At 32.9% G+C, this 12,780-nt stretch overlaps 2 protein-coding genes across 4 annotated transcripts in view; one reads left to right on the top strand and one right to left on the bottom strand.

The window, feature by feature from the left end:
- LOC113515226 (flotillin-2) overlaps nucleotides 1–12,780 on the top strand; it is a 293,605-nt gene that overhangs the window by 75,545 nt on the left and 205,280 nt on the right. The gene's annotated exons all lie outside the window — the stretch shown is intronic.
- The window catches only part of LOC113514947 (glucose dehydrogenase [FAD, quinone]), a 44,680-nt gene continuing 39,719 nt past the window's right edge, over nucleotides 7,820–12,780 (bottom strand). The window contains exons 3-5 of the mRNA XM_026899044.3: nucleotides 11,101–11,611; nucleotides 9,749–9,894; nucleotides 7,820–9,408 (exon numbers count right to left, since the gene is read on the bottom strand). Of these exons, the coding sequence (XP_026754845.2) occupies nucleotides 7,948–9,408; nucleotides 9,749–9,894; nucleotides 11,101–11,353 (1,860 nt within the window). The 5' untranslated portion in view covers nucleotides 11,354–11,611 and the 3' untranslated portion in view covers nucleotides 7,820–7,947. The remainder of the gene's footprint in view (nucleotides 9,409–9,748; nucleotides 9,895–11,100; nucleotides 11,612–12,780) is intronic.

Below are 12,780 nucleotides of genomic sequence, written 5' to 3'. Positions count from 1 at the left end.
TTGCCTCTTTAATTTGATATTCAGGCCATAGTTGTTGATCATGGATTAGTGACGTAAAATCGTTATGACGCGTATTCGTATTATTAATTTCAAACTATGAATGGAAAAAGTCCAGGAATATTCTTTGCGGTTACAAGATACATACATAAGTATTCATGTTTGTAAATAAATAAACAATAATAGATGTAACTATTGACGTATTTTACGATTTTAATTATGACGTAATAAATAAAACATTTTCCGGATTCTTTCGCGGAATTCAGAAACAATTTATAGTTATGGGTCATAGATATTATATGTTACGTAAGTATTTTGTCAAATGTGCAAGTAATAATGTAGGTAAAGTGTCTTTATACACTTTACATACATCGTTTGTATTACAACTTTCTATAGATTTTTATTTTATACCACAAAAGTGGCAAACAAGTATACAGCTAGTCTCATGGTAAATAATTACAAACACTTAAGGTGTTACATACATACTGCTTAACCTGAAGATATGTTAATATGCCATTTTTGAAGAACTGCAAACAAAATAAAAAAAAAAAAAACCTCACCAAGGAGTTCATGTCTGCAATCAGTAGCCTGTATCCATCTTTGGTTCTATACTATAAAACTAACTAACTAACTATCAAAACGTTTATTATATCTAGATAGGAAAAACCTCAAAATAATAATAGGGACAATAATGGCCCATTGTCCATTAAACAAACATTTATACACAATAAGAGCCACAGACAGCCCTCTATGTCGAGACTGTTTCGACGCCGAAGAAACGGCTACTCACGTGATCCTGGGATGTGAAGCTCTGGCCCATCAACGTTTAGAAATCCTCGGAACGTTGAGGTTGCTCGGTGAGGCCTGTTAAGATCCCAGGAAGTTTCTGTGTGTCTGGGCGGAGCTAGGTTGGCTGTACTAGCCACGACTCATACGCATAACGGCCTAAATGAGAGCATGGCAAATAGAGTCCTATTTACATTACAGGAGTTCATGTCACAATTCCAGCATTTGTGAGAGAAAACTCCTCTGAAACTGTGTTTTAAACGAATATTTGGTCCCCTTGCATCCTAAAAACTAATTAGTTTTTAGGATTTGAGGATGAGAACCCTGTTAAAAGCGAGTGATGGATGATAAAAAGTTGACTGTCGATTCATAAGATATAATTTTTGTTGTGTTTGTGTGATAATTAGATTCGATGCTGGGCATAAAGGTATATATAATGACTTGTTACCATAGTCAGATTCTGACCCAATTCAACTTTTTTTTTTTTTATACATCTTAGAATGGCAAACAAGCTGACGGCCCACCTGATGGAAAGTGGTAACCGTCGCCTATAGACATGAGCAGTACCATGGACATAACAGAGTATACCGTTTCCCCCATGATGCCCCCTATGCGTTGCCATTCCTGAGGACTCAGGTGTTATTCCTCTGTACCCAGCAAATTCACGCCATATCCCACCCTTCAAACCGAAACACAGCCATGCAAACACAACTGCTTCACAGTTGAAACACGAATGGGACAGAGGTACCCATGCAATCGACTTTTGTACAAAGTCTCCCTCTGGCTTACAGCATAGATGCATACATGTGCGCAAGTTCATGACAGTTTTCAAATGAAATTTTTTTGAATAACAGTTAACAGTCGACAATCAATCTAGGCATACAAAAAATGAAGCAATATCCATTTTATGCATAATGTTTTCGTGGCCTAACGTGGCATAAATGACAGGGCAAGGCCCCTTATGTATCATTGTATATTGGGGCCTTGACGTATACAAAGTGATGCATAAGGCGGGTCCCATAAAATCGGTGTAATAGAGACGAATTGCTATCAAACTCACATACTCAATACATGTTTAACAACGTCTGCATTATTCATTCCATCGGCACAACACGTTCACGGCCACGGTAGTGGGAGATCGTTGGATGCAAAACGGGTTGTATATATTGCAGATATTATCTTAGTAATGTAATAAAATTGTAACTAGACGATGTTTGTACATGGGAGATGTTTAAGAAAAATTAATATGAGGGGACTTAAGAGCATTAGGAACCAAAATTATAATTTTTAGAAGTTTTATACGTCTATGTATCTGTTTGTTTAAGTTTGTTCCATCATAACGCAAAAATTACTACACAAATTGGATGCGGTTTTCATAACTGTGTTCCTGAAGATCTAACTTAAAACTGGTGTTTATTTTACTTTCATACGCTATCTAAGAGTGGTCTATTTCATTGGTCTTCCTACTTTTGATTACCACGCGTACAAAATAGCGAGCAAAAAGCTAGTTCATGATAAATATATCACGCCAGAGCTGTTTGTTGGTATTTTCCGTCATGTATAACCTTCACTGGAGATGCAGTATGACTGAGATGCTTAAATCTGTGTGCACATTGGCGTACCCATTTTAAGCAAGTTTTAAAAAAGGTTTCAAAGAGTTCCCAATTTGCTTTTTCATTTCGTTATACAAAATAACGTTGCCATATTTGAACCAATTTTCGGTAATTCTTTTTGCTATTAATATCGTTTACTCCTGTGTTAGTTCCGTATTAAGTCATTTTTTGTGGAACAAAAATCTTGTGAAGCGAAAACTAAATGTGATACGAATCCGAGGTTTAGATTAATATATTCAGTGTAATATAGATATCTACGAATTATTTCGTCGTTCATCGACTTGGCTTTACAAAAGTAAAGCAATAAGTACAATTTTAAATTTTAGTTTTTTTTGCTACTACTGTTTTTATATCTATAGACATAAGTTTACTTAAGAAAAATAGATGTAATTAATACAACAAGAGTGGGAAGGGATTTTTGTTATTGTTAGTTATGTTTGTGTTGAGTATTTTATAGGTATTAGAAAGTACGTTTACCACTTTTTGTTTTATTGCGGTTTGGAAGGTAAAATGTGATTTAGGAAAAATATCAAGAATAGAGTTTTTAGTGTCATTTAGAATATCTTATAGATAAAGTTACCATGTTCATCAATCAGACTGATTGTTGTTCCATATATATATATAATAATGTCCTCAATGTTACCTACCTGCATGGATACATCTACCCCTTTCGTGTTTCTGTTTGCGTTCTGGAATTTTGCTTTGAAATACAAGATATATCTAATACTCAGGAACGGCTTTTCATCGTAGATATCCCAATATGTTTTGGGGTGTTCATGGTATTAGTAATGTCTATAGGAGATCATTATCACTGATAGTGAACATCAGATTTTCCATTACAAGTATTATAAAAAAAGATCAATATAGTTTTTCAAATAATGGTTGATTACTAATAAAATTAATATATTGCTGTTTTGTTTATTTTTGTTACTATTATTATACATTTCTTGTGGTGTTTACAATTGGAGGGGTTTTGTCAGTAGTTGCCACGCTTGGCAGGCGGGTTGGCAACTGCAGTTAGGCCTTTGAGGATGTTTCAAGAGGGACGCTGCTGCCCATCCCTCGACTATAAGTTCCCTTAGTCGCCTCTTATATATTTTAATTTCTGTGTCGCCGCAAACCATAGAGTTTGTAACTATCCTGTCATACAATATCCTGTTATATAATACAGTTGATTTCTCAATATATGTCAGAGGGAAATGTTGTACAAAATTCTTTTGCTTGGGTACCTCTGTCCCATTCGTATTTCTGCTGTAAAGCAGTTGTATTTGCATAGCTGTGTTTTGGTTTGAAGAGTTGGGTATGGCAGTGAATTTACAGGGTACAGAGGAATAACACCTGAGTCGTCAGGAATAGCAACGCATAGGAAGTATCATGGGCGAAACAATATACTCTGTTATGTCTATGGTACTGCTCATATCTATAGGCGGCGGTTACCACTTTCCGTCAGGTGGACCGTTTACCATTGTTTGTCATTCTAAGTTGCATTAAAAAAAATGAATAGATATATTTTTTTTTCTTTTACATATTATTTAGTTCTAGTAATTCATACTCGACGAAAATTAGTCTGATTTCAGAAGTTACAATTTGTTTTGTTAAGTTTGAGAGACTGTAGTCATTAAGAATTGTAATGTGGCTGTCTCTTTCATAATTTCGTGATGTTTTACTTGTGAAATTTTGTTTGTATTTTATTGTAAATAATAAAAAGTAATATTTAATGGACTACAATTTTGCTTCAAACTTTTTGTTTTCTATTGCTGTTATTAGCTAACATAGCTTCTTATTTCTAGCTTCTTTAATTTCGAAATTATTCTTAATCGTTTCGAAATTGATGGAGTTCCTCTCACAGAGTTCTTTATTATATCTGATTCTTTTAAAAATAATCAGAATAAAAAATACTCGTGTAACAGTTTAACTTTATTAATTTGTTTATACAAGACTTTACATCTTAAGTACTATACAATCACAATAATTGCTTGCTGGTCGAGTTAGGTACAGTTAGGAGCTTATTTTTCCTAAGATACGGTTCTGAATCCTTCTAAATGGTCCTACGGGAGATCGGATATTCTTTCATTACCAACAAACAATTTGGAACGTAACCCATAAGAATATAATTATTAATAATATTACATTTCTTATAAAGAATTGTATGTAATGTAAATATTTTTGGTATAAACATGTTTATTTATTATTATTTTGTGATTTCTTTTATAAGGTAAAAATACAAACTTTTGATTGCTATTCACACGATTTCTCGAATGTCTTTACATTTGTGTTTTTAATGCTATTTTCTATTTTTTTCTGAATGTATAAATTTATTGTGAGAATAAATGACAATTCTGTCTGGTTATCCTGTAAATATACGATAAAACAAATTGCTTACTCAAACTGCACAGCTAAATATACACAAACAACAGTTTATTATATTTATAACTAATTATTACATGATATATAACATAATATACAATTGCAATAGTAACAAAGTAAAAAGAAATATAAATAATGAACAATATATTAAAGTATAATATGGCACTATGACAATAGCCAAGGTACTAGTTAAGTAGCAACTAACGATACATAATGGAATCTATATGCAAATGTAACTTTTTTCTTTAACGTTTTGGATTTAAAGTTTACAATCATTGACTGGTAAGTATACTCTCATGCATCCCTGAACAAGTTAGTGACAGTATAGTTTATGAAGAAACAGTGCAGTGTGATAATAAATCAACTATTCATTTTATCTTCACAAAAGTTAATAAAAAGTAACAGTTTAAGGTCCAACGAAATTTGTTAGACTTACTTAGTGATAGATTGGTGTCTAGTAACTTGCTTGCTCACTAAAAGCTTTTTGATACATTTAGAGAATCACCTAATGACCCTAATAAAGAAACATTTCACGAGAAAGCCATACTACCCTTGTTTTCATTTTACATTCCGTTCTAATTCAAATCCCTCAACTAATAATTATGCTGCTGATTATCAGCAACTCTTATTGGTCTTAGGATTTCTTAGTCTGATACCATTTCAAATTTTAAATAATTCATTCGATATATTTTTATTTGAGTTCACTCTTGTGGTATTATCTCAAATTTATAAATTAACTAAACTAATATATCATTGTAAAGTTTATTTGTTTAGTAAATTTAAAATATCTACATTGCATTATGAATCTCAACCGTTAAACTCTTTAAATTTTGAGAACAGGATATTTTCCACTCTTGTTTGGCAATTATGGGTCTTGGAGATATGCTTTGAGCCTTGAATGCCTTTAGAACTATACAATAAATTACGATTTGAATATGGAATGATAAAGACATGGAATGAGCGACGACTACAAGCATCCGAAACCCCAATGTAAGATGACAAGGTGACATAATAAGGACTGTATATTATACAAATAAATTTTAAGTAGCAATAGTGATAGAAAAATTTTAACAATCGCTTAACGTATATATCTGTATTTTAAATGGCTGAATAATGGAAGAATTAGGACTGGAAGATGATGGAGTAAAAAAACATACTACGCCAATGACCGAAATATTAAGACAAACGTACGATAATATCAGTTGCCCAATACAACGTAATTTAATAATTATTAAGTACAAAAATCCGAATATTATGCAGTCAAAATATACAAAAATGTAGATTGCACATCTGTAAGATACGACGCACAGATGGAACTCGAGTTACATAAGTTGCTAACTGTGGAAATCGAGCTCATACAAGTACTTCATTGTAACATCACCAAGATATGCATACAAATTCACCAGTATATTAAATGTAAAAAAATCTTAAAGATTATTGGCTTTTACCTAAAACATGAAACTACAGGTATTATCAGTAATTGAATATAACGTCTATTTCAATGTAGGTGTTGAACATTATTACCACGATTAGGAACTTAATTTAAAAGTAATTATATTAATAATTAATTGTAAATACTTAATGAGCCAACTGTCTTATATAAAATATTCGTATTGCTAAATTAAGTTATTTCCTTTTAAACTATCGTTCTCGTGACGCAGGCGACAATTCAACTGTCGATTAGGGGGGGGGGAGGGAATGGGATCTAAAAGGCAATTGCTAACAATCTATATATAGCTAACAATATATCTTATTATATACGTGGTTTGTGGATACCATAGTGGTTAATTCTTGGAGAATTAATTTATTAGCTTCCATTATTCCACTGGTACCCTGCTAGCCAATACTGGTAGCGTTAGCGGACCGACATTTCCATTATCATGCCATTAAAAACTGTCGGTTAAACAAACAAACACAATATTAGTATTTGTGTTTACTTCTACTACAATTTCACTATCACATAATTATCTATCACTGCTACTTTAGAATTAATTTTGTGAAAAAATGGTATAACTAGAACACTTTGTAATAAAGATACGCTTTAAATTTGATTGCACTTTAAATCGCGTTCTGTTTCAGTAATTCTAAAAAAAAATGTCCCTACACAAAAGTACAATTTAAAAGAACTATTTTACATGTCTACATCTAGTATACTTATTTCTCATAGAATACGTCGAATTTAAATTTACCACCATAAACATCGTATCCATTTTAAATTTTGCATGGAAATTTTTCACATAATTTTTTGCCATCAATGTTCAATTAATAAGTAACCGCTTAATAAGTATATTATAGTATGATTAATGTTTTAGTTCGCTAGCAAAGCACGTAAATGATTGATCAGATACATTGAAATTATTTAAATTGTTTTTAAAAAATACGATGTTACCACGCTTTGGTAAGCTAACGTTATGAAGGCTTTTAAGACTTACTTGGTATCGTAATCTTACATTATCATTTAACCTGTTACTTGTTGATTTGACAACATAATTTTTAATTCACTTCTAAATGTAATTTACATATTTACACAATTTACATTGGTATTTTATTACTATGTGATCTACATACATTTATTTTGAATATTTTATACATATTCTACAAATATATGTCGTCCATGTTTTACCGTTACAAGTATAATGCCAGTGTTGAAACATGGCTCAGAAGTATAAGTAGATATAACTAACATTTTTAGAAGACAAATTTTCAAAACATGTACTTAATGTTTCGGTTTGCATTACAGGTTCATAATTTTGCAATTAAAGATTATTCATTTGATATAGAATGAATTGACATTTTTTAAATGATATTTGTTTCAATTTTGTACATATTTGACTATATGTCATAAAATAGTTATAGTTTGAGCTGCTACTATAGAGTTTATTTTATTATTTATAATTTCTTGATATCTTGATAAATATTGATGTATTATACGTTCTACACTACTAAATTATTATTCATAATATCAGAAATGAACACTTATAAAGTTCAAAGAATAATTTGTGAATAACGATTATCGAAACTACAAAGTAAATATACTTCTTTAAGGGCTACGTCATAGCAATATACAGCAATAAATTATAAAATATTTTAATGTTTATGATTACAAGCAGTAATACATTTGGCAAAATAGGAGTACTTAAAATATTATCATTACTGGTAACATAAAATGTGTTTTAAATTTTCGTCACCGATGTTTCCCACTCAACCAGTCCTCTTTTATCAAATCGGCTCCTTTTTCTCCGATCATGATAACAGCTGCATTAGTATTTCCACTAACTATGGTAGGCATAATACTAGCATCGATTACTCTTAATCCTTCTACACCATATACCCTTAACCTAGGATCAACAACAGCCTCTTTATCCCATTCAGGTCCCATCTTTGCTGTTCCACATTGATGATATATCGTCATTGATATAGTTCTCACTTGACACTCTATATACTCATCAGACATGAACTTAAATTGCTTGCAGTTCGGCAGTGGTTTCATATATAACCTAGAACCGAATTGCTTAAATGGAGAAGCATTGGCTACTTTTAATGCTATTTTTATTCCTTCTACTAATCTAGCTACATCTAAAGCATTTTCATGGTAACGTGGATTCATAATCGGATAATGAAATGGGTTTGAACTTTTCAATCTGACGTAACCTCGAGTATTTGGACGCAGTAAAAGCGGCATTATAGTCCAGGCATCTTTATTTGCGATGGGCTTGTAAACAGTATCGTAAACTTCATCAGTAAGGCCAAGAATCTTTCTAACGATTTGTCCGTTGTCAGAAGAAAATGACGCAGGTGCCATATGAAATTGAACATCAGGCCACAAACCAGTGCTATTTGCGTATTTAGTATTTACAAAAGCTACTCCCTCTAAACCTCCAAGAACAGTCATAGGTCCTCGTTCATTTATCACATAATTCATGGTTACGGGGAATGCTTGGAAGCGATTTTGAACAATGGCCACAGGTTTATCGACTAGAAACGTTAACCCACCAACACCAACGTGGTCTTGCAGATTTTCACCAACAGGTAAATCTTTTAGCACTCTTATTCCGACATTTCTCAAATGGTCTTTAGGCCCTATTCCTGACAACATTAATAATTGCGGACTATTAATAGCTCCAGCCGACAAAATTACTTCTTTCTTCGCATAAACGACTCTCTTCATTCCTCTTTTTATATATTCCACTCCGTAGGCCTTCATTGTTACAGGGTTTATTAAGATTCTTGTCACTTGTGTATTTAGCGATACATCGAGGTTTCTTCTCGTACGAATAGGTCTTAGAAAAGCTTTTGCTGTGCTACATCTTGAACCGCGTCTTATAGTACCCTGGGCTATCATAAATCCTGTTTGAACAGCTCCGTTTATATCTCTATTTTCATAACCAATTTCTACACCCGCTTCAACGAAAGCAGCCACCAGAGGAGTTCTCCAAGGTGCCTCTTGGACAGTTAAGTATCCTCCTCTACCGTGGTATTTACTTTTAGCTAAGTATGGATTTCTGTTGTCTTCGGATTTAATGAAATATTTTAAAACATCTCGGTAACTCCATCCTGGGTTTCCAAAGGACTCCCACTGATCGAAATCATATTTGTTTCCACGAACATAAATCATGTAATTCAAGACACTGGACCCGCCAAGGACCTGAAATGCAGAAATTTTTCTATTTATTTTTTATGCATTAATAATTTATAACATTATGTAATGTCAATACTTCTTAGTTTAAAAATTATATTATAGTATAGAATTGAAAAATGATGGAATAGTAAAACTGTTTTAAAGATATAATTTTATATTTTCTTGTTGGATGAAAATATATTTTATTAATATTATATATTGGCACACAAATTTTAGCATCGACTAAAATTAATTCGTGATTGTAAATGTAGCAGGTACATAGAATCATTAAACCAGACTTATTGTAGCAATTATTTCATTATATTTAAAAACTTATACATCGGCTAGTAATTACATTAATTTTTACCTTGCCACGTGGCCAACTGCATCTGCGCTTTTTGAACCCCAAGCAAGCATACGATGTAGGCTCCGTCTTGTATTGCCAGTCTAACTTCGTTAGCTGGAGATAACCAGCTAATGAAGGGACGTCGGTGATTTCGTTCTCATCTGGACCTGGAATATCCACAAACAAACAGTTTATATAAATAAAATTTAAATAGTTTAGGATAAGCAAGCTGAAGTGCCAATGGGCTGGTCACATAGCTCAGTGAACCGATAACCGATAGAGAAGAAAGGTTCTTGATTTGCGACCCAGTACAGGTAAAGGCGGTGTAGGACGACCCCTCACTAAATGGAGTGACGATCTGCAATGCATTGCAGGGAGTCAGTGGATACAGGTGGCTCAGAACCGTTCTTTATGGCAGTCTATGGGGGAGGCTTATATCTAGCAGTGGACGAATAATGGCTGAAATGATGATGATGGAATAGTTTATAAGTGTCTATACAATCAGAACAATCGCTAGGTATTCAAGCCAAGTTAGAAAGACAGGCAACCAATTTCAACAAATTTGTTATCGAAATTGACTCGGCTGGAAACCGAATCCGGGATTTCATTACACAAAGCAAAGTGCTGTGCCACGCAGTTTGTCAAAACAGTTCGAGATTAGTTGTTCTTGGACTTTTACAATGACCTTTTTCTTTCTGCAGTCAAATTTCGGACAATTTTTTTTTTATACAACTTAGAATGGCAAACAAGCTCACGGCCCACCTGATGGAAAGTGATAACCGTCCCCTATAGACATGAGCAGTACCATGGACATAACAGAGTATACTGTTTCGCCCATGCGTTGCCATTCCTGAGGACTCAAGTGTTATTCCTCTGTACCCAGTAAGTTCACGCCATATCCCACTCTTCAAACCGAAACACAGCCATACAAACACAACTGCTTCACGGTTGAAACACGAATGGGACAGAGGTACCCAAGCAATCGACTTTTGTACAAAGTCTCCCTCTGGTCTAAAATTTATATACTCGTAATTAAAAAATACACAATCAATTCTTTTGATGATACATATTGAAAATTATCGAGAATTTAATTTAATCTATTAATTTACACGATATTTTATAGTAGTTTACTTTGGATCTTAAATATAAGTAACATTTCATTTTAAAGGTATTGAAGACTGTAAATATTTGTTAATAAAAAGTTGATCTAAATATATGTGTATATAATAGACAACATTTAAAAGAAAATTCGATTTAACCAATTTAGTTGTTTCGTGATTAAACAGAATGAAGAGTAATAAGGTTGTTCAAATATTATGATGAGATAATTATAAACATTATAGGATAATATATTTTTTTTTTAAATTACTTACCACTTTCCAATAACAGAACGTTCCAATTCATCACTTCAGTTAGCCGGTTGGCTACAACAGCGCCAGCTGAACCTCCGCCAACAACTATAAAATCATATTCTCTTTTGGGCTCTTTGTCTAAAACCTTCGCTTCTGGGTCATAAGAATTGTAGTTGTGGTAAGTAAGTGCTCCTAGAAGTAGCGGTATTAACCACAGCCCAGTCACACTGATTGTTTTCAGCGCTGTAGAAGCTAGAAGCACATGGACTCCCATTTTTAAATTTCGAATCTATCATAGATAACTTTTAAGGTACGATGTGTCGTCAGTATCACAGTGTAAAATAAGCTTTGGTTTTTTTTATATTATAATAAAGACTAGGATATTTATGATTATCCGTTTATATTTTTGTATTTGTCTGGGGGTTTGCTTCTTCGTTTTGGTTTATTTGTGTTTGGTGGTATTTGCCGCAGCGGCGACATGTTAAGCAACATGGCACTCGCTAGTCAAGAAGTGGTTTCGCGTTTCTCGAATCTGGAATTAAGAAAAAAGAAATACATAAGTTTCATATTTTTTTTTTTTGATGGGTGAAAATGGTATGGTAACCCCGCCTGCGCTAACGGGATACGCTGGCGGAGCACCAGTGCGGGGTGATAGATGAGAATGAAAACAGGCCAGTTAGCCCATCATGATGAATTCATCAGGAATTAACCATGATAGTTTCCAGGGAGAACCGCGAGGAGGTCGACCTGGTTGGGTATATTGCTAGCAACGGGATTCTCAGTCTCCATTACTAACAATCCCTTTTCCCCCTAAGTTTCATATTGAATTGTTTGTTTGACACATAAATATTATTATGATATCAAAAGTTTCTAGCAATGCTGAGTAGTAATTAGCATGTCGAAGATCAGATACAAATTGATGTTGTATCTACATTCATCGTCATTTTCTTTCAGCTGTTTTAAATTTATACAATAACAATAAAAAAATACTGGTTCATAATTAAAAAAATAATATATAATTATGTTTAAAAATACATTTACATATGTACATTTGTCATTTACTTTAATTCATATAATTTAATAAAAATAATAGAGGGGCTGCGTTTAATGTATTCAGAAACAACAGTTCATGAGGTGTGCTATGGTAAAATAGTTGCACTTCTTATAAGGGTATATTTATGAGCTTATCTTTACTATTATTTTTTCTGTTTCAGGTAAATGCTGTATGAGTAAAATGAAAAATAAGGCAATAATAATTCGTAAACAGTAAGTGCATTTTTAAATAAAAATAATAGGTCTCTATTAGTGGTAATTATTTCTCTTGATATAGGTTATTGATCTCTTCTAGTACACATTATTAACAATCACAATGCAGTTAATCACTACATAGTATAAAACAAAGTCGCTGTCGCTGTCTGTCCGTACCTATGTGTGCTCACATCTTTAAAACTACGCAACGGATTTTGAAGCGGTTTTGTTTAATAGATAGAGTGTTTCAAGAGGAAGGTTATATTATAGAGAAACACTGATAAATTTAGAGGTTTCTAATGTGACGTGATGTAATGTGTACCCGCGTGAAACCGGGATCGCTAGTTAATAAATATTAGATATTAATAATATAGACATTAGATCAATCATAACATTTTTCAATTTATAGTAATTGGCCGCATTAAATGTTTGAGAAAATTGTGAGTTATGTAT

Source organism: Galleria mellonella, unplaced genomic scaffold, assembly GCF_026898425.1.
Source record: "Galleria mellonella isolate WM207_F2 unplaced genomic scaffold, CSIRO_AGI_GalMel_v1 utg312, whole genome shotgun sequence".
In the NCBI taxonomy this organism is placed as follows: Eukaryota; Metazoa; Arthropoda; class Insecta; order Lepidoptera; family Pyralidae; genus Galleria; species Galleria mellonella.
Note: the sequence above shows the minus strand (reverse complement) of the source record. Positions and strands in the feature narration are given on the sequence as shown.